We start from the raw sequence: 22,884 nt of genomic DNA, 5'->3' as shown, positions 1-22,884 counted from the left end.
ACGTCACTGTTGAGTAATGTCCAAAGTACAGCTGTCAAAGTCATTGTTATTTCGGGCGCGACAATTTTTTTTATTTCAAACCATATTTAATACATACGGTATGTAATGTAACACCATACCGTAAAAAAACTAACCTCTTATGATCGGTTTTCCTAGGATAGCGGTGCTGTCATATAGCGGCCATCTCCATACTAAATAATACGGCTAAATATAAATGTCGTAGTATTTGTATGGAGACAGCTGCTATATGACGGCACCGCTTTCGGAGGAAACCAAAGCTTTAATAAATAAGTTGGTTCTTCGACCCGTTTAATTATGCCTTCTTTTTTTGACTCCGGACAGCTTTAAAGTACTGACACTCATTAACTCATACAAACAAGTTCACAAAATATGGAATTATAATTGTAATAAACGCGCGTAACCGACCCAGAAACAGTGACAATTGACATTTTGGAGAGCTTACACTAGCGCCTGTAGCAACGAATTCATATACAGTAGCCCTCATTCGATTTGTTTTAACGACGGCTTGTGATTTGATAATCATAAGACAACTTTTGTCAATGGAGGCTATCAACAACAATTAAATGATTAAATGATGAATACTTGATTAAATGATTATTTTCTATTGTATTTATGGATGATATCACGAGCCGTCTGAAACATGTTTGGAATTGTGCCTTAGGTGCAAAAAAGGCATTTAATCATTTAGATTTCATGCTATCACGGCATAAATAGTAAAGTTTAACTTATTCTTGTATGAGTTCAAATGAATGAGTTTTGAATACTATTCGAAGGTGTGGCACTGGCAACTGAAATATCATATCAAATCAAACATTACCGGTCAACACTATAGTCAACAGCGGGCTTCTTTAACTGCAAATGTAACGGGTAAACTATAACGAAGCCGAGCCAACGAGCGAAGATCCGGTTTCCGTACAATGTATTGCGCCAAGAAGCGCTCAATAATCCGGCCCTTAAAAGGGCAGCTGACAAATTAACTGCTTAATTTGGTCCGGTTCCGAGCGCGTATGACAGTTCAGTTGTCCATAGCGGTGGTTCGTGTAAGGTGATTAGTGGCGGAGTGAGACGCTACCTGTTGAATACTTTGGAGAAGACGCTGGTGTTGTGCGTGTCGGAGGCGGGCAGCGCCTCGCCGGCCGGCGCGCCGCCCTCGCCCGTCAGCCCCTCCACCCACGACAGCGGGTACGAGAGCCGCTTCAGCATCTGTTTACGATATACACGCATTGTTACCCGGTTTATTTCATTTTATTATTTTATTTATCCTAGTCCTATCCAATACCTATCCTACATACTTTTAAAACTGATGTCATGGCTGATGCTTATCCATTTATAGATAACCACAACCTACATAAATATCTTTAACCTACAAAAATGCACAAGGCGTGCAGTCGAGTAAAACACTTAGTGGGACCTGTTTCTTGCAAACTTTTTTTTATATGCTCGACTTAGTTTTGCTCTTCGTGCGTAAGGTAATCATTGTTATTCAGCAAGGAAGATGCAATCACAACCAGAACGTCAATATTTACATATACGTACGGATTTAAATAATTCCAGGAGCAGTATACCAAAATACAATAAACATTCTAGAAATTCCATAGTGCTATAAGGAAAATGATCTGCTTTGTTTACAGTAGCTACATGACAAGACTGAAGTGAAAGATAGGCTGATAAGAAATCATCAGTTTATCTTTCGTATCAGTGACCCATTTATACAAGCAATCTGTATGACAGCACAATAGATAGGTATTTCTCAAACTATATGTGTGGCGGGACTAAGACTTCGTTTGGGGTTAGTTATGATCAACGAGTGCCCGCTTATCTTAATACGTCAATCATGGTTACTGCTAAGTAGTAAGTACATATATGTAGAATGCACTGCTAGCCAACGTACTCATCGATATGTATATTATGTGGTTGATATTTCATTTCCTTGTTATCCCTAAGTATTTAATTACTCGTTAAGTAGATCAGTTCTTAGCATAGGACTGGGAAAAAATGTCTGTGCTAAGGTTTAAACTCTATTATCAATGAGTGATTTGACATGCCTGCAAAAAGATGTATCATGAATTATTGCCACGAAAGCAAGCAGTAGCGGTGGACAGTGAATCGATTTTATGCGAAGAAAACTGAAAACAAGTTTCATCCAATCGTGTTAAATGGTTTCAGTAGTAGGCGGACGCGTCATCAGCAAGGCGAGGCGAGGCGTGCTACATGCCGCTGGTCACGTACACGGCAGTGGGCAGCTCTGTGCGTATGTTACAGTTTAGTGATCATATCTCAGCACGCGTGTACGAAGGAAACTGTTGCTTTGTTTATAAGAGATTGTATTGATTAAATAAGTTACTTTTATCAAAGCATCAAAACGGTTCCTCGATATGAAGTGTAGGTACTGTGCATTAATTACCTACGAGTATGAATAACGTCATATAGAAGTAATAATGATCGGTAGCCAAATTGATCCTTTTTTAACTTAAAACGTCGAACGTACATCATAACTAGAAATATGTAGTTTAGAATGTTTTTCATTATTATTTATCTTAGAATATGTTATCTTGATTAAAGTCTGAGTTCTGTATGGTTAGAGCTCTGAGGGCCTACCGCGAATCACGTTCGACGTGTTGCCTCCCTGTCACACTTACGTACGAATTTACAAGTGCGACAGAGAGCCAACACGTCGAACGTGGTTCGCGGTAGGCCCTCTGCTACCATGAACGACAAATACGGCTCGCTCGCTGTTGCGGCAGGCTACTAGTTTGGCCAGGGCGCTTATCTGGTCAAATAATGAGGCGGAACAACATGAACCTTATTCTTCTTGTCAGGCTTGTTCGCGTCCTCCTTCTGGTTGTTGCCGTCGAGCGAGAAGGAGACGGCGGCGGGCTTGCGCGGCGCGCGCTCCGCCTCGCCGAGCGGCGGCGCCGACAGCGGCGGCTCGCCGCGCGGCAGGCACACCGGCGGGACCCACTCCGCCGACAGCACTATGTCGGCGTCGCTGTACACCTGGAACGACATCACCTATCTTACACCACTCACATTATCCTGTCTCCACATGACAACAAGTAGGCAACTGTCACTAGTCATTCTAGCGACCTTCACCAAGGAGGAGTTTTGGCCGAAGGGTGTCAAGTTTCGGCGGTTCCGCGGCCGGTTCCCTGGCACTGCGGGGTTGCGTAATGCATCGCAATCATGTTTTTTTAGTGTTTAGTTATATTTTTATAATATGTATGCTAGTTTTAAGGTATTTATGTATGGGCCACTAGTTGCCTGAAATAAACGATTTCATTCATTACCATACATCGCACCCGAGGGAGCATTTATTATAAGACTAAAACTGTTCTTAAAAATAATGACTACAGTTATCCTACCGGTTTTTGTAATTCAACATTTATACATAAGTTATACAAATAAATACAACAATTGACGCATTTTTAGATAGTTGCAGCATAGAACGAAAGTAAACGACCCAAACACACCAAAAATCCGAAATACCACATATGTATATATTTATAGGAGGCCAAGACAAGGTATGCGTTGAAACTGAATAGAAGGAATGTAGGCATATACAAAAGAGAGGTCGACCCGAAGTGACGAGGACACGGAGACGGAACAGCAAGTGCACAGCGCTACACCCGCCTCACCTCGTCGTGCGAGTCGTACGGGCTCATGTCCGAGAAACACGACAGGAACTTGGCCTCGTACCGCGCGTCGCACAGCGGGTGCTCGTCCGCCGACTCGTATATAGTGTCTATTTCGTGATAATACTCATCGTGACATGGATCGTGGATGTGGTGACCCTATAAAACATGCGGGTTAATACACACATTATACCACCGTTGAAACCACTTTAGATGAACTATCCACTCAAATATTGGCATCAACGTTTACTTGAAGTAATTATTATTGCTCTGGTAGTATTTGTATGTTGTGTTAATCTTAAATAGTTTCAACTATAACATGGGCATTTAAACAATATAATTAATGAATAAGATGAAAGGTTCCCGTACGTTAATAAGCTAAATATAATTAACTAAAATAACAGCTACTTAATAGTAACATACAATATGAAATACGGTGTTAGAATAATCTAATATTAAGCGATAAATATAAGTAAACAAAATTAATATATTTTGTGATAGACAACATTGTATAACCAATGTATAATTACTTGTTAGAATGTTGTAAGTACATTCTAACAAGGCATGACTAGATTAGGAAGTAAATAAACAGCCTAATTATCAACGGACTCGTTAGTCATGTTTCAAAAGTGAATAATTATGAATTTGCGTAATTACGACGCAAACACTTTTATGTGCGAGTGATTATGTGTATATATACATATTTATGGTGTTATCGTCCTAAGTAGACTTGTATCCGTTTCCGTTAAAAAGTGTGCATGAAGGTGGGCAGACGCACCTTCTTAGACTTGGCGGGCGTGACATGCAGCAGCGGGTCGCGGATGTCTATGCCCGAGTCGTGGTAGGAGAGCTTGACGAGGTGCAGCGCGTCTGCGGGCTGCGCGCCCGCCTCGTCGCCCGCCTCGTCGGTGCCGGACCCGGGCTCGGCGCCCGCCTCGTCGGTGCCGGACCCGGGCTCGGCGCTCGCGACGGCGCCTTCTTCTTTCTGGTCAGTGCTCGATACCTGAAACACGTCGTCGCTCTACGATTAGTCCAATATAAACAGTTCTCCGCCAAAAAGATTGTAGCTATTAATTACGCTAGATTAACGCGGATTCAGATGAATGACATAATACATACATACGTAGGGTGACTGATAATATAGTTATTTGTCACTATAGTTCGCTTTTTTTAGCATTAGAAAGAACTTGAAAGAAGGTAAGCGATTTTGACATGTCTTTTAATTGAAAAACCCTTTTTTAAAATCAATAACTATTACTTATGAAAGCAGAAGACTATAAAAGATCGTATTAGATTCATAATTGTTACACATTTACCGTAACTTATTTTTAAAATGTGTTTTACAATTAAAAGACACATTAAGAGAGTTTACCTTATTTCTAATGCTAAAAAAACGAACTATAGATAGTATGTAATTGGCCTTTCCTAACTAAACAAAAATAAACAAGCCAATTGAAACATTGTTAAGAGTGGCCAAGAACTATACCAGTCACCCTAGTGTAATTATTTAAAACTTTAATAACTATATTCACCGCTATTTATTCGAATCTAATATTTTGGGTGTCAAAATAACAACAGAAATGCTCCGATATAAGCCAACATAGCCAAAACGGCCGCTAAGCTTATAGAGAATTAGCTTTTGCCCGCGATTTCGTCTGCGTGGAGTTAGTAATTTGGGTAGCTTATTTTTACCCAATCTGCTTTTTAACGATTACCCATATAAACTTCCACCCCCTTTTCACCCCCTTAAAGGGTGATTTTTGGGATAAAAGGCGTGAAGAGGTAACAGACAGTCAGACAGACAGACACATTTTCGCATTTATAATATTAGTATGGATTATGGGCCAGGAAAACACAAACTGTCGGCCATAGCGCAATGGTACACCTTTGCCAGCAACACGATATATCCGAGTATCAACACGTTAAACTTTCCAAGTTTGAATTACCTCGCTTCCTTGGTCGATAGACATCCTGTCTTTGCTTGGGATAGCCCAGTGATGATCCAGAAGGGACTTCCGCCTCTCTTCAGTCGATTGTTGCTGAAACATTAATAGTAATTTTGAAATTGAAATCAGTTTGTAATTATAATAAACTATGAAGTGTTTAATAGAATATCCGTAGAGATAAAAAACGCGTTTTCTCAGAGATAAGACCTAGCTAGATCGATTTTTCGCCCCCGATAACCCCCATATAGCAAATTTCATCGAAATCGTTAGACCCGTTTCCACGAGATATAAAATAAATAAATAAATAAATAAATATTATAGGAACATTCTTACACAAATTGACTAAGCCCCACGGTAAGCTCAAGAAGGCTTGTGTTGTGGGTACTCAGAAAACGATATATATAATATATATAAATACTTATATACATAGAAAACAACCATGACTCAGGAACAAATATCTGTATCATCATACAAATAAATGCCCTTACCAGGATTCGAACCCGGGACCATCGGCTTCATAGGCAGGGTAACTACCCACTAGGCCAGACCGGTCGTCAAGATATGTATTTAAATATACAAGAATTGCTCGTTTAAAGGTATAAGATAGTGAATAAAGTGAACCCATAGGGTTGTTACGTCAAGAACGGATTAAGAGTAGGTACTGATGTATGTTTTAGAGCGGCCACGTACCTACTTGGAGGATACAACTAAACGGAGTAGCCATTAACAAGCTTTCCCCTCTGTCGAAAATAGGCGGCCAACGGTCATACACAATGTATGGACTGACGTTTATCTGACATGGCTATTTTTACGTTACGCATACATTTGACGTTCCCCTCCCCCGCAAAAATCGGCAGACTGTTTTGTACAGAAAATTACAGACAAGGCGTCTCCGTTTGATTATATCCTCTAAGGCCACGTACCTGGAGCGCGGTGGGCGTGACGAGCTCGCGCTCGAAGGCCTTGGGGAAGGCGGCGCCGCCGCGGTCCTCGGGGTCGCCGGAGCCGGGCCGCTCGTCGCCCGCGCCCTCGCCGTTGGCCGCCTGCAGCTCTGGGAAAGTCTCGTCCTGCAATATATCACGGTCATCATCTTCCTCGCGTTATCCCGGCATTTTGCCACGGCTCATGGGAGCCTAGTTTTTAGGAAAGCGACTGCCGTGAGCGACGTCAGTGAATCCCCTACATTCAACTTAAGCTGTCCTACGCAGCTGAATCCTTTAGCAGCGCTACAGCAGCGCAAATTGCAGCAACTTACGTCCAAACCAGCTGCGCGTACTCAGTGTTCCGGTTATATTAGTGTATTTAGTATTGCTTACCTTGACTAGCAGGGAATCCTTTCCTGGAGAATGTTCGGATTTATTCATATAGTATATTTCAGCTGTCTCTGCCCTGAAATGGGAATTTATATTATGTCAATAACTAATTGCATGGACCTGATACGTTTCTCATTAATGGAATACCAAACATATAATCAAACGTAAAATTAAAACTCGAATAGTCATGGATTAATTACAAATCGGTGAATTATTGTAACCGCGTTTGATTCCACTGACAAGTACATCACTAGACGAAACTGTACTTTAATTTACTGAATATTTTATCGTGCTTCCCTGTAGCTGCAATTTGCAGTTCCGTGTAGGCTCGTAGTTGTGTGCCTGTGACAGCGGTCAGGCAAGTGCAGTTTTACGATTTTATGTTATAAACAGCAGTGAGATGGCCGCTAGACACAAAGCAAAGATTTGAGTCCAGGAACTCTTGTACCGGTAAAGTTATAGTCGTTATAGAGGTATAATGGATAAACTGACTTGTTTGTGTTTTGGTCAGGTCCGTGCGTGCGCATGTGCGCGATGTCATAGAAGATGGCCGTGTTGACGACGTACTCCATGGGCGCGATGACGCCGTACGACTCGGGCCCGTGCTCCATCACCAGCGTGTCCGACACGTTCGGGTCGAACATCACCGCGTTAGGCGTCACCAGCAGCACGCCCGACACCACGCCCTGCAACCCAACTCCGTCAGCCCAACGCGATTTACATGTACGCTTTTAGGGGCTCAAGTCTCTTATGTCTTTAAATTCAAGAGGATTATCAATGCGTCGCATGGGCTTAAAGTTTCCAATGTTTCTAGCCAACGCCTTCGCATATACTAATACGATTCCAACTTATAGATACAATGCAAATTATCATGCCCCAGAACCCAGAAATCCGTCGGCTGCAGGTGCAGGAGTAGTAACCCCTCGTGCAAAGAGAATTCTATACAGAGTGCCACAGACCCACAGACTCAAAAGCAAATTAAAAATAAAAAGCCTATGTTTAAGAGGAATCGTATCCTTATATACCCGAAAGCTTATTCGTGCAAGTAGATTTCAATACCTATTCAAGTAAAATGTCAAAATAACCAAATAAAAAAAAATACATTTCAATATTTAAGCTACAGGCATAAATTAATTAAAAGCTGGCGCTTCGCGTATTGTAATCGCTGGATTTTATTCGTCATACATTTTATTTCGATCCGCAAAATAGGCCGACAGGCAAGCGCAGGTACACACAGAAAAAGGATTATCGAAAAAGCAGTGCAATTTTAAAAACCCTCGCCGACGTAGGATCGCGAATATAAACTTCGCCAGCGTAATTGCGTGTGTCAATCACGACGATGTGAACATATATTTCGCAAAGCGAGCGCACAGTATTCATAAATTAATCTGAATCCGTTTATATGCAAACATATAAAAATAATACTAAAATAAAACTATAATAAATAGAGTAGCCGCTTCAAACAATTTGAAACTTTTATAACTATTCGATTGAACAGTTGTTGCAAAATATTCAAATAGTTTTCAGCCGCTTGATATATTGATAGTTTTATCTAAAACTGAACGCCCTTCCGAGGTGTTTACGCTGAAATGCTAATTGAACAGCGCTTCCAGTCTCGAATCTGAATAGCAATTAGTGTCGGAGCGACGGCCAGTTTTACATTATAATACCTTTGTTTAATTCATTGTAATAAAATTTAAAGTGGAAGTATTGGAACCATCGCTTATGGCTAATAGGTGTCGGATGTCTAAGCTGATGTGATGTGATGAAATTAGAAAAGTGTAAGGTTTAGAATACTGACAAAATGTTAGCGATACAGTTGCGATGCAATTTGATACACACTCGCATTGCACCATTTCAGCTTTATTTACTCGCTCTCGCCCAAAACACACACAGGTAGAAAGAGATGGAGTTCATAGACATCATGAATACTTGTTTTAGCGAAGACAGGTTAATTATTGTAGCTTACACGTGTGTAGATTAAAGTGGATAAGAACAATAAATTATCAACTCAACTACGCTACAACAAAAATGCAGATAAAACGCACCATGCCGCTTGTCAATGAAGACTAATATTAATTGCGTGTTTAAAATAAACCAGTTCTTATTGACAAACGTCAAAGCGACATCTTAACCCCTTACTGCATGTATTTAAAATATTCGTTGAAATTTGAACTTTAATAGCTGTGAATATAATTGAATATCATATCGTAAAGTGTCATTCAATAGAACTTGCTAACTATGTAAACAAGCCGCCATACTAAAATTGACACTGAATGTTAAATTACTAGTAACTTTTGTTTACATAGTTCGCAAGTTCTATTGAATGACACTTTATGCGGTAAAGGGTTAATACGAGAGAATATTAAAAATCATCAATGATGCACTCTCATAATGTACTTGGGTATAAAGAGTAGATAAAAGTAAGATAAGTACCTGTCCATCTGTGATGTGGCGCACGTTGATCTTGAGGAAGCGCTGCGGGGCGCTGCTGCTGGTCGGCGCCTCCGGCGACACGGGCCGCAGGCTGTCCAGGATCTCTGCACATACCACAAGCATTATCGTACAAGAACAACTACATTTACGTCCACACCAGACATGGACACATAACTCTCCTTTTTTCATCTCGTGTTAAAAATACTCTCTTCTGTAGTCACGTTTATACGGACATAGATAAAGGTTCAGCCACTTCTTAACTAACAGCTAAGTGCGAAAGTATGTTATATACGATTATATATGTAAACATTACTAAATTAACAAATATAAATGTATGTATGTATTTAATATACTCTTTCCGTACTTTTAATTTACTCTTTGGATTCTTTGAGTAACTGTTATGATGATGGGATCCATGAGGAATCTCCTCGAATCTTATGAGCATACATATTATTGATGTTTGTACTTTCATCAACAATGTAAGCAATTAGATTATTCAAAGTGACATTTGATGAAGGAATGGGAAATGCTAATGAAGGCCAGAATACGAGTAGAACGCTTTAACGACAGATATTTAGTTGGTTTAGCAAATTCAGTTTTTAAACCGGGTTCGATGACAAGGAATTGAAGAAACTTCTCAAAAATTAAAAGCATACTTATAGCTATTTTTTTATCTAAAAGATTAAGTGAAATGGAATTACTGATGAAGACCAGAATACAACTCTCCATAATAAGTAGGTATTTTACTTCTTGGAGCTAATTGTAATTGTTATGAGATGCAGTATAATATAGGCGTAAAAAATCTAATGGCATTTCAAACTGGTTTTTAAAGTCGGTTGTTTTCTATTAAAGATTATTATGAATAAAGCTTTATTCCAAAGGCACTTGATAGGTACCTAAAGGCAAAAAGCAGATTTCCTTTTTCAGAAAAATTAATGATATTATTATTGCAGTATTGTGTTCCTTGCAAGCAATAATGAACGTAATACACACGCGATTCATTCCATTTCCATCTGTGGCATTGGCTCGTGGACATAAAGGATGGTGCACTAATAGAAAATAATTAAGTAATGAATGCGTACTCGTCTGTCTGTACTCTGTGTACCTGTGGTGTACCTGTTTCTGTTAAAAGCTATAATACATTTTAATTATTATTATATTGTTTAATACACTAGCAGCTGAAAGCTGATGCGTGTATATCACTGCACTTGTTTTTTAACGATTAATGTTCATTTTTTTTTTTTGTTTTAAGTGTTTGTCAAGTCTGTTTTTAAAACTGTTCACTGAAGGAGCACATATCACTGTTTCTGGTAACGTAGGTAATGGTTCTGGTAATGTAGCTTAAAATTTAATAAAACATTTGGTTGTTTATTGAGTTGAGGCATAGAGAAAAAAATACATAGAGTGCTCACTCCATACATCAGTTCAGACTATTATTTTCAGTGTCTACATCTAGCATCAATCTCTCTTTTCAATTATCTCAACAGCATAAGACTTTACGGTCGGTGGCGACATCTATTGTCAAGTAGCAGTACTGATAGTTCCGCTACTCGATGCTAGATGCTAATAGTCTTTTTGGTACTAAAACTGATGTATGGAGTGAGCACTCTATGTATTTTTTTCTCTATGGTTGAGGTGTTTTTTTGTTTCTTTTATTAAACATTCACTACCGTCTTACCATATGTGCATTAATTTTCATTGTACCATCATACACAATGATAATAATCATAAATATTAACAATGCCAACAAAGTTTGTGAAATTAAAATGCCGTTCGTTAGTGTGTGATATAGTGTTGTGCGATAAGCGCTGCGAGATACCTATATTGGCACAGCTGTGAGGTGCGATGTATGTAGTTACCTTTTTCTTGTGCAGGTTCGCTCGGCGGGCCCACTGTTGACTCCGACGTGTTGTCCCCGCTCTCCGAGGGACCATCGGAGTCCTTATCGCCACCTGGAACACGATTTCTTCGTAACTACTTACTTGTGTAAACTAATACTGATGCTGTGTGGTTTTATTTTAATATACTCGTAAGACGTACGTAACTTATATCACCTAATACGTATAATAGGACAGCGAAATGTGTATGGGTATTAACTATAGTGTAATAAACCTTCAACGTACCATTATACCAACGCTTAAGAAAATCTACACCGAACATATTGCAGAAGTTTGAACACGTTTCACTACAGCACTTATCTTGCGTGGTAATGAAATGAATTAGATAAGTCCATTATTATTGTCACAGGCAGGCGCTGGCGCCGGCGATAACCATCCACAATTGATTTAGTTCAGGGTAATTATAGAGTGTGGTCGAAAGTGTAGTTTAAAATAGTGCCGGGTTGTAGCGCGTGATGTCGGCCCTGTAGCGCGCCCGCGACTGCAAGCTGTCCACTGACGGTGGAAACTCTTGTTTACTGTGCAAATACGAGAAAAATTTTGTTTCATGTCTACGTCGCACATGAATGAATAACACCAAGGCTGAATGTTATTGTTTTGTTTCACGCCGGCCGGAGCTCACAGAATCACGCTTCTAATCGATGTCATTGATATTATGTCTTGTGGCGATAGGAGTCGAAAGTGTCTACGTTCCGATAACAGATCCACACACTAAAAATTGACAAGTACCTAATGACCGAAATAAACAATGGTTTAGTAGTGGTTTAGATTTAGTATAAACAATCTGTAGTAAAATAAAGTATTCAATAAGACTTTGATAATTGTTATGTTGTAGCGAACTATTGACAAAGCTAAACTCTTCAATTAGAACAATACGATGGTTCTCTTCGCTCAGGCAGGCAGGGTACACTTTTCAATATTTTGTGTTTTTTTTTTTGTAATAAAAATATTTGAAGTAATTAAATTTAACATTAATTTATAAAGAGTATTTACGTTAGGTATATGTAATAAAATTATTGGACACATGCCAATGTCTGTGAACAATGTGCTATGTCTCTACTATGAACATTTGATAATATTGTCCGCGTGTCTGGGGTTTCTTTAGCGTTGACGTAAATGTAGTACGGTTCATAAAAGATCTATTTCCTTCCTACTCCACTGTCTTCCAAAATTGTCATGTTAAACCGAATGTAAACTTTGAGCTTTAAACAACAAGGTCGTCTATTTTAAGTTTGTAGAAGAGACATGATTAGTATTATCCACGTTTGGCCTTTGGTATTATTGTGTGACAATGCCTATATTCCACAAAACGAAACTTCACGCTACAGATATATCTACGGATTGAATGGCATCGACTAATCAAATCACAACCGTGAATACCGCCACGCCAGAGAAATCCATTTTCCGACTAATCCCAAACGATTGCACAAATGTTTCCTTATCGACTAACCGGCCGATAATATAAATGAACTACTATTGCAACTGAGTAACACGTTGACGACGATGAAGGCCGAGTTTCGCAAAGCCTGTAAAATTTGCGCGACAAGTCGAGACTCCGCAGCATAGTTTTTATCAAAGGCAATAATTCTACGTTAAATCTGGTTATACTTAGTGCATTATGAATTATGAAGTACGTTTTTATTTGAAGCCGCAGTTAAAATGCTATACATCTGGGGGCACAGCAGAAAAAATTATAGAATAATTGAGTGATGTTTTCACCTTTCTTCTTGTCCGGTACCAACAGCCGCTGTCCGGGGAAGATGAACTGTGTGGCGAGCCTGTTCAGCTTGGTCAGCTCGGAGGGCGTGGTGTCGAAACGGGCCGCCAGCGACGTCAACGTGTCACGGTCCCGGACCTGGACAACAATATTACAAATCACTTTTCATCACACTTGCTCGTAAACGGTGTACACATGCGATGCGACCCGTAAATTCGAGGGCTGTATTGTACGTCCGAAAAGAGGTAGAAGTTTTATTTTTCCCCTTTTTTTCATCACAATTATGATTCTGTGTGCCACGGGCGGTACAGAAATAACTAACTCGTGTCAATTAAGCCCTTCAATTAAGCTTCGGGTTTCAATTTATACTCGTTTGTACGTTCTTGTTCCCCGCCCTTAACCAATGTACCTACTACTATTACGAAACAGGCAGTCCGTGCTAATGCTAGCATATGAAGCTAATTCAAAGTATTTTGTGATCATTTCTGAAATTGAATTCATGCATCATATTCTTCTTTAAATCAGAGGAACTGAATGAATGATGAAACTTCCCATGTAATAAAGATGAGGAAACGTTTTAACGGTAACAACCGGTGTAAATAGTGCAAACGACCCTTAACGTAGACGGACTCTAAAAAGAACTATGATAAACAATACGTTAATATCCACTGTAAGATTGCTCGAGTGGCTACATAAATACTGGTTTTAAATTAACCAACATCACAAAATATTGAAACGTACCGTGTAAGTAATGGTCTTAATCGGCGGCGGAGGTGGTGATCGTTTGGCGTGTTCATCCTCATCTGAAACAAATGCAATCAGAAACATTTAGCAACACGCATAATGCTATGTTATTAATTATTACTTGTACTTATCACTTATTGGTACACCGTAATAAGCAAATTTGAAAATTGGTGAAGATGAAATAAATTATGAAGAGAAACATGAGTTTTTCTGTTACTCCGTTATCCATAAACTAAAATAAGTAATTAACGTATTAATGATCGTAGTACTACATGATTTTTTGAAATGAGACTAAATTTGAAGGTATAGAAAATAGCGGTGGGTAGAGGAAAGCTTTCGAACTATTCTTTGAAATGTGTAAGCGCCAGCAAGACGCCTTTCGCAGCGTATTGAGCTATGATAAATGACGTGGAAGCTATGACATGACAGCCGAACCTGCGAGGGGAGCACCACGTGCCTAACAAAAGGAGTGCGAAAAATGAAGGCCTTAGTTTGTAGGTCGCGGCTGCGTATCGGAGGCTGGACCTATAAATCATGCTGTCAGAATATTTTGCTTTTATACAGTTTTGATACGGATTCATTGGATGCCGCGGACGTCTGGTGCTGGACTGTTTTTCATTCGCATGTCAGTTCGACGGTTTAATTCGGGTTTGATATGGTTTATAATACTTCTAAGCGGACATGGTATCTACGGTGAACCCAAAACATCCTGAAGTACCAATACTAAAAAAAATCTAAGTTGTATTTACTTATTTGAAGTTTCCGATGTGCAGTCCCAAGCTAGTTAGATTTGGACAATCTGATCTCTGTTCAAGAATAATTTGAATGTACGATAATTATATACTTGAATAATAAAAAGTCTTGATTACGGTAACTGGATATAGACGAGGGCAAGAGAGGCAGAGGTCGCCCGCCAACCAACTGGACTAACGACTTGACGGAGCTAGACCTAACGCCAGCAATGACTAAAGATCCCAACAAGTGGCGATCAAGGATCAGGAGGGCCGACCCCAAATAGGGAATGCGCCAGGAGAATGATGATGATTACCGATTCTTGGCAGTTAAAAATTATGATGATTTTGATATTATAATTAACTTTTTCAGGACCGGTTGCTGCAAAAATTCCTTTATTCAGAAACAACATATTCTGAAAATGTGCAAAGATGTTTCGTTAGAAATTAATTTTCACGAAACCGGAAAAGTTCTCGGGTAACTGTATTAACCAGTGCGATAATAACTCCAATCTCTCTTAGGCCTTAGTTGGAGCAAGAACTTCATCTGTGATTCATTGTCATTGACAATTGTTTGCGGACTAGTCTTACATTCTAATTTGTTATAATCTTGTCATACTCGTGCTCACACTAAGATTGCGACATACTTACCTAGCACACGCAAAATAAAAATGTGTATCTTCTATAACCGATAGTTTAAGATAGGTATGGAGCCTAATTTCTGGTTGTGACTTATCGCCCAAAAACTAATACCGACGTCATTTTAGGGTACATTGTGGGAATTTGTTTCACCGATGTTCTTAATTCTTGGCAGAAAAGACAAATTAGAACCTGTATATTGTATAACTTGTATTTGACGCAATAACTAGGTATACCTAATATTAATTTTAGATTTCCCAGTGTTTTAGGCAGCTCTCCCACTAAGAAAAGTGCTCGCCATCAGTGGCCACCCGCGGTCGACCATTGATATAAATAAGATCTTATATTCTGAGTGTATATTGGTTATAGAATCCCATTTGAGGCCTTACTCATGTCACATTCAAGTAGATTTAAGGCTCCGTTAACGATTTTAGAGCCAAAATGTAAAATTGATAGATTTAGTCGTTGAAATTGTACTCCTTTTGTTACTTAATCTCTATATATAAAATTGAAAAACCAGAACGGGATAAAAAACGAGGGAAGAAGCGAGATGGCGCCTTACAAATTTCTAAAAAAGTATTTGACACGTTTCTCGATTACGACGCACGTATGAAAAGAAAAAACTGTTTAAATCTATTATCTAAATATGAGAATAGAACTAGAACATAAAAACTATCGCTTTCGCTGCGTATTTAATTTTCAATAAGCAAAATAAATTTTCATAACAATCTTAATTTTACGACGATCGGCTATTTCTCGGCTACTCTCGGTTGGTTTCGTTTCAAAGTAAAATAAAAAGTGCTGTCAATGTCAAGCCTTTGCCCATACGAGTGACTTATGCCACGTAGGTATTATCAAAATTACTAATTTGTATTATGTTGTTTTAAATTTCTTTTGAGTTATATTATTTAGATTGACTTTCACGGCTTCGGCAAACATTGCCATTCGTTCGGGGAACGGGCTGCCGAAACGGGCCAAAAATACAAAGTTGATAGTAAAATTAATATTTTAATATGAAGCCCATCAGACCCATCAGTTCAAGGCATGGTGCCCGTAATAATGTGTATTGATAATAATGATAATTACGACGATACGACTCGACCAGGTAAGATTTTTCTTCTTGCTGAACAGTCACCATCAGATATATCGGAGCGACCTAGGTATTCACAAATACCTATCTGAACAATGTAAATTATAATGTAGTTAAAGTGCATGTTCAGATATTTTTGAGCGACCTTAGTGGCTCCGATATATATCTACCTAATGGCGACTACACATTCATGAAGCCAATGTATAGTCAGCATCAAATAGATAGTGACGGCTAAAGTAGTCAAATATATCGTAATGTAACTTTGTTGCCATAGAAATAAGGATGTGTTCCGATATATTTGGGCATTGGGCAGACCAAAGCGGCTAAACTTCACTAGCTCGGACACAGAGAGAATGGGAGAGGATCGTGCCGTGAAGAGAGCGTACTTGAGAAAACGAAATGGGAGACGCCCCGCCCGATTGGACGTCCTAGGTACCGCTGAAACGACGTAGTTGCTCAAGACCTGCTCAATTTCGGCCATAGCGACGGGCGCGAGCTATCGCAAGACCGAGAAACATGGCGTGATCTGGTGTCGGAGACCAGGACTCACTTTTGGTCGTTGCGTCACCGTAGTAAGTAATGTTAATATCCAGAAAGGAAAATGGGGATTACCTACATTTGTTAGGAAAGGCGATTTATGGACGGTGGTCGTCCACATTCGTCTTAAGGCGGAAATTAATCTAATATACGATTTTGCAGCTGGGCTTATAAAAATAAATAATAATTTTATGTTAAAGAAGTTTTTAATAAATACCTACCTAAGTAGATGAAAAAATACAATCTTGCTTTTTATGAAATAAATGCATTTTTTTTATCAAATCACAATCGTTTATCATTTATTGAGAAATTTGCGAATTAAGTTATTCAAATAACGGTTATAAATATAAGAAGTCCCTATCACACTTATGAACCCTGGCATGTGTTGAATACATAATAATGTCGGTATTTAACTAAACACAAGACGAACTCTTTATTTCATTTACGCGAGCAGAGCCGCGGGCCCGTCTAGTATTATATAACAAAAATGTAGTCTATGCAAGTTGGAGTATAGGATATGTGTAATACAAAATTACCATTTTTAGCAGTCCAAACTTTACGAAATTTACAAATAAGATCGACTAAATCAGTGCTTTACGCGCGTTTACCTAAACGTCCATCAGAAAAAAAATCATTACTAATTTAGTGAGTCAGTTTTCAAAAAAATGATCTGTACAAATGCAAGATAAGAAGACGTGCTAATAGATACCAGTACTTGTTATTTCTATTACGTAACAAAAGGTGTACAATTTCATCGACTAAATCTATCAATTTTACATTTTTGCGCCTAAAATCGATACCGGCCTCTTAAGAGCTTGCCGAGTAACAAAAACCTTGTTTAGGTCGATAACAATGATTTTATTTATAACGATTTCTATTTATAACGCAAATACGTTCATATAAAAAGGGACAAAGTTACGCAGTCAAGTCGAAAAGCCAAGTGACAATTTACGAGTAGGTATTTATTTAACCTCTCAATTCGGGTTAAAAATACCTTTAACAAGCATTGTTATATCTTATATCGTAAAAGCGACCAGATTGCTATAACCAGGTATCATTAATAATAATAATACCTACTTTTTAGTGTTCCGTACAAAACTTTGTTATTATTTATTTATAATATGTTTAGGTATAAGTATTTTTTATTGTTTTGTACGTGTTTTAATGTTTTTGTTATTTTATTTATATATTATAAAACAATCTAACTTAAGTTAAAAGAGAAATAAAGATAATACCTACATATTTTAACTCTATATGAAGTTGCCGAGGTCCACTTAGTAAATGTAATATATCGGGATAGAAGAACATTTGCGTTTTAATTATGTAAGTACATAGCTTATAGTTTTGGAGTAAAATGGCTGTGACAATTGGACAAACAGACAGATTTTCCATATTGGCTACGGCTCCCTAAAAATTTGTATCACTATGACAATTTCAAACAAGTCTGTTTTGCGTTTTACTCCGACCACTCTAAGTTTGCACCGACATGGCACTCTTGTCATTGACAATGTATATTGTACAGCCGCGCCATACTTTTGTTTCACTTGGGGAGCAACAAGGGCTAATTTAAACGGCGCGCGAACTCGCATGCGATTTAAGTTACATTGCGGATCATTGAGGTTACAACAATTCAGTCGACAGATCAAATAACGCAATGTAATGAAACTCGCATGCGAGTTCTCGCACCGTCTAAATGAGCCCTTTTAGTGTGGATGGAGTCTAAGAGGTTTTGTACGTAACGGGTATATTGTAGTACCATCGCCCAAACTGTTAACTGTCTACCGGTGGACCTATTGCCTTTTGTAATAAGGTCCACCGATGGACAGTTAAGAGTGTTGCTGTTTGTAGTCGCCATCAGAATACATAAGTATATCGGAGCGGCCAAGGCGTTCACAAAACGCCCCTCAAAATTATAAGGTGTTATGAGCACCTCGGCCGCTCTGATATATCCGATAGCGACTGTACTTACTACCTGGTTTTAGCAAATCGATAATAATGATGAAATGTATTGTTAAATTTGAGACTTGCCAATTTAAATTCGGTTCAAAGATCTTTATTTTCTCAAAAGAATTGTAACAATTCACTTATATGAGAAACTTATAATTATATGGATTTAAACTTATGTATGTAACCTAAAAACTAAATATTTACAATATGTACAAAGTGAGCGCTAAAACAAAACAAAACAATTTATAAATTATACACAGCGCGGGTAGATCCAAACATGGAAACATGCTATAAGTACTTGGCGTAAGCGCGGTGTGCGAGCGCACTTGGAAACAGCAGCAATACACGGATATAAAGTAAACCGTGATGTCCTGCATCCAAGTACGCTCACTATACACAATAATATATACCAATATTTTTTTTTTGTTTTTTTTTTTTTTTTTTTTTTATTTAGGTATAACTATTTATTTTTGTTTTAGGTGTATAATGCGTAGCTGATATTATTAGTTAAGTATTATATATATTTTTTTTAATACCAATATTTTTAATTTTTCTTTTAAATATAATTTATTACATTTTATTTTAATTCATTTCTTTTTAAATGTTTTATCGTATACGCTGTTATTATTTAATTTATAGTGTTTATTTTTTTTTTTATTTATACATATTTCGATGTTATAAGACATGCGCGGGCAACATATTATTAATGTTAATAATTGTTAACTTGTGATCATATTCATATAAGTAATTACATTTTATTAGAACGTTGAAAGCACAAATATTATTTTACATTGGCATAAAATAATAGGTATTTTCTTTTATTAAAATTTATTTATTTTTATAAGTGCATGCATATTATGTGTGTGTATATATATAATTATTATTAATGTGTTACTGTAGTGAGGTATTAGTTATTTTATTTCTATATTATTCAGAACATGCTGTCTTAGTTTATGTTTGAAACTAATGAGAGACTTAGTTTCTTTTATTGCCTTTGGTAATTTGTTATAGATTCGAGCACCTTCATTTAGGATAGATTTTTTTCCATAATTCGTTCTCGATGGACGTAGTAACAAGTCATTCGCGTTACGCAGTTTAATTTTTTGTACCTCTTGTTTCTTTTTAAAGCTTATTTGTGTTGTGATATTTTTTGTAAGTATTTTCCGGATAAGAATACACGTGTAATAAAAATACGTTTGTTTAATAGACAAAATTTTTGTCTCTTTATATATGATCTTGGTTTCAGTTAAGTAGTCATAATTGAAAAGTACTTTTATTAGCTTATTCTGAGCTATCTGCAGGATTTCCAGGATCGTCTTGGCAGTAATTCAAAGTAAAATCTGTATTTAAGCGACGGGCATAGATCATTTATTTCACAATTACCGTAGCTAAAAGAAACTAGTGAAATATGGTAATATACCTAAGTAGCAAATATACTGTAACATTGTACCTACTCAAACACAGTCTGTTCGAATTAAGCAAGCTTTCATTCATAATTGCTAGTAATTATAGCTGGCCATGTATAAGATAAATATATTACTCATATTTTCCTGTCTGGTCCGAAGAAGATATAATGCATGAAGAAATAGGTAAGTACATACATACATTTGTACAAATAAAGTTATTTGGGTAGCCAATTTTGTTTTCATTTTTTGCCAATCGTTTTATTCGCCTAAAGCAGCGGTCGGCAACCGGCGGCCCGCGGGCCGCATGCGGCCCGCGAACCTCTCACTTGCGGCCCGCGAGCCTCCCTGGCTATTTTGTATGTAATATTGACAAACGACAATGTCTGATAAAGTCATAAATATTAACAAAGTGCGGCCCGCGTCAAGTTCGTTAGCTACTATGTGGCCCTTGGCTGCTAAAAGGTTGCCGACCGCTGGCCTAAAGTGTCATTCAATAGAACTTGCTAACTATGTAAACAAAAGTTACTAGTAAATTGACATTCAGTGTCAATTTTAGTATGGCGGTTTGTTTACATAGTTAGCAAGTTCTATTGAATGACAGTTTACCTACTTCAATTCAATAACCGCCGGCAACGCACTTAAACCCCCTGGTCCACGCATACCATCAGTCTCGTTTGCCTCCTATATCATAATAAAAACTTCGCCTGACAAAGTTCATCGATGCAGACTGAAAAGTAAACATGAGGTGGAAGCGGGCGTCATCACAGGTTGCACAAAGCAGGTCAGCATTATCGATCCGACCGGCTGTTCCTGGGAACTAGGCGGCAGATCCACGCTGCCTTAGGCCCAAGATACACTTGTAAGTTTACGTAAGTGGGGACACAGCTATACTACAGAATGAGAGATGAATATCGTTATCTCATTCTAACAAATAGCTTTGTCCCTATTTACGTAAGTAAAACATACAAGTGTATCTCAGGCCTTACGTTAACGTGAGCGACGTGCTCCCGGCCCCGTGAACGATCACGTCACCTCACGTTTCAGGGGAAATATGCCACTTCGCCGGTTTTCAATAAGGATTATTTTTAATCGCTGCTTTATTTATATCGAATGCTTGTCTGCCACCGACGAGGTGTAAAAAAAAAGTCAGCGCCCCCGTTAACTACCGCTGAGGTAAGTGATAATGATAAGCATCGACCATTTTAGCTGGGAAACTACAATTATTAGCAAATAACATAATAGTCACTTTAACTCGGTAGTTTGCGTATCTACCTACCATAAGGAGGAGGATAGGGCCTATGAGAAACTTTAAAGCAATACTAGAGTTCTTCACAAATTATCCGGGAATGAAATATCCGCGAATTATTTCTGGTTTCAGTGCTGTAAATATGTTGCAAGTAAATAGTAAACCACTGACAAAGTTTTGTTTTAATAATATGTAGTATTAATATTATTTTTTGTTATGGGTTTTTACGTTTTTATATGTTCTGTATTATTAATATTAAGTGTAGGGATGAGTGGTTTTATCATTTAGCAGTCGTAAGATGTACAAGCGTATGATATACTAAAAATATCATTATATTCATTATACGATTGATTTGTTTACCAACGAAATTAGATTAATAGTGCCATAAACATTAGGTATAAGCCGGATACAATTTTATAGTCGTCATATTTATTTAAAAAACCAGGTACTTGCCTTTACAGTGGCAAACCGTAAACGTCTGTCGGTCTGTATGTTTCAGCCACATTACTCACTTCCATCTCGCTCACGCGTACGCTCAGTGAGAGTGAGAGAAAAACACGAACTCAATGAACCTTACAGTTTCTAAGCAAATTTTTTGTATAACTGGATAGTCTGCAAAAAATGAGTTACGCAGTATTTAAGTTATTTTAGTTTGTCTACGACATTTCATCGTGTTCCTATGGTTTAGGTATGAACCGTTGTTGCGTTGCGTACCAGTGTCTACGTCAGTTAGCATTGAATATTTAAGGTTCCGTCACACAGGCGCGGTATCCGGGCGGGGCGTGAGCGTTTTATATGTAATAGCGGCGCGCCCCGCTCACGCCCCGCCCGGAAAACGCGCCTGTGTGATGGAACCTTTAGTTGAACCTACTTTAGCAGCGTTATCGTTATAATCACTAGCATTCATCAAGTTGGTACTGACCTCTGTGGACAGCGTTGAACCTGTCCTCCACCTTGGACCGCAGGGTGTCCAGCTCGAACGCGGCCGCGAACCCATGATCCACTGACCGACTTTTTGACCTGCAAAAGCAAATTATATCTTTTATTTCAGTTTTAATAACTAACAATACTAATGAAGTAACTTGTAATCTAACTCCGTCTGCCATTTTTAGAATCTACCTAACGAATGTGAACAACTAGTACCTACAACTAGAATACTGTTCGTCTTTAGACTTTATAATCCTGAAAAGCTGATGTCACTTTAGAGTTTAGTTAGACGAACGTTTTAAATATACCATAATTAGTTATATCTGGGTCGAGACCGCCTAGAAGCAGTTAAAAACTATAATTAAACTAGTTCAGTTTGGCATGACGGTTTGCAAATAATACGCTAGTTCGACATAATATATGTAAAATTCGAATGTGAACAGGCCAACATACTTATTTAAATTTTCCAATTGGACAAACTAGTTTTTCAGTTATTAGGTTTGTACATAGCAGATGAACGTATCTTCGCAAATGACGTATAATAATAGGTACCATTATTTTTTTTCAATGCTTTTGTTTAAATAAAGTCACCAAAAACGCATGAATGTATTCCGACCCGACCCGGAAACAAAGCATGTATAGGCTTATGTTATG

At 38.1% G+C, this 22,884-nt stretch overlaps 1 protein-coding gene across 2 annotated transcripts in view; it reads right to left on the bottom strand.

Annotated features, from left to right (window-relative positions):
• The window catches only part of LOC134661385 (TLD domain-containing protein 2), an 86,315-nt gene that overhangs the window by 27,977 nt on the left and 35,454 nt on the right, over window positions 1-22,884 (bottom strand). The window contains exons 4-15 of one of the 2 annotated variants that reach the window (XM_063517450.1): window positions 22,226-22,323; window positions 13,705-13,766; window positions 12,966-13,101; window positions 11,208-11,300; window positions 9,349-9,452; window positions 7,405-7,598; window positions 6,916-6,988; window positions 6,523-6,666; window positions 5,600-5,692; window positions 4,432-4,656; window positions 2,824-3,018; window positions 1,094-1,224 (exon numbers count right to left, since the gene is read on the bottom strand). In XM_063517450.1, coding sequence (XP_063373520.1) covers window positions 1,094-1,224; window positions 2,824-3,018; window positions 4,432-4,656; window positions 5,600-5,692; window positions 6,523-6,666; window positions 6,916-6,988; window positions 7,405-7,598; window positions 9,349-9,452; window positions 11,208-11,300; window positions 12,966-13,101; window positions 13,705-13,766; window positions 22,226-22,323 — 1,548 coding nt within the window. Of the gene's footprint in view, window positions 1-1,093; window positions 1,225-2,823; window positions 3,019-4,431; window positions 4,657-5,599; window positions 5,693-6,522; window positions 6,667-6,915; window positions 6,989-7,404; window positions 7,599-9,348; window positions 9,453-11,207; window positions 11,301-12,965; window positions 13,102-13,704; window positions 13,767-22,225; window positions 22,324-22,884 lie in introns of those variants that run through there. The other variant, XM_063517445.1, reaches the window with a different exon arrangement.

The sequence above is a fragment of the Cydia amplana genome, chromosome Z (assembly GCF_948474715.1).
Source record: "Cydia amplana chromosome Z, ilCydAmpl1.1, whole genome shotgun sequence".
NCBI lineage: Eukaryota > Metazoa > Arthropoda > Insecta > Lepidoptera > Tortricidae > Cydia > Cydia amplana.
The sequence above is the reverse complement of the archived record's forward strand: the minus strand, read 5'-3'. Positions and strand labels throughout refer to the sequence as shown.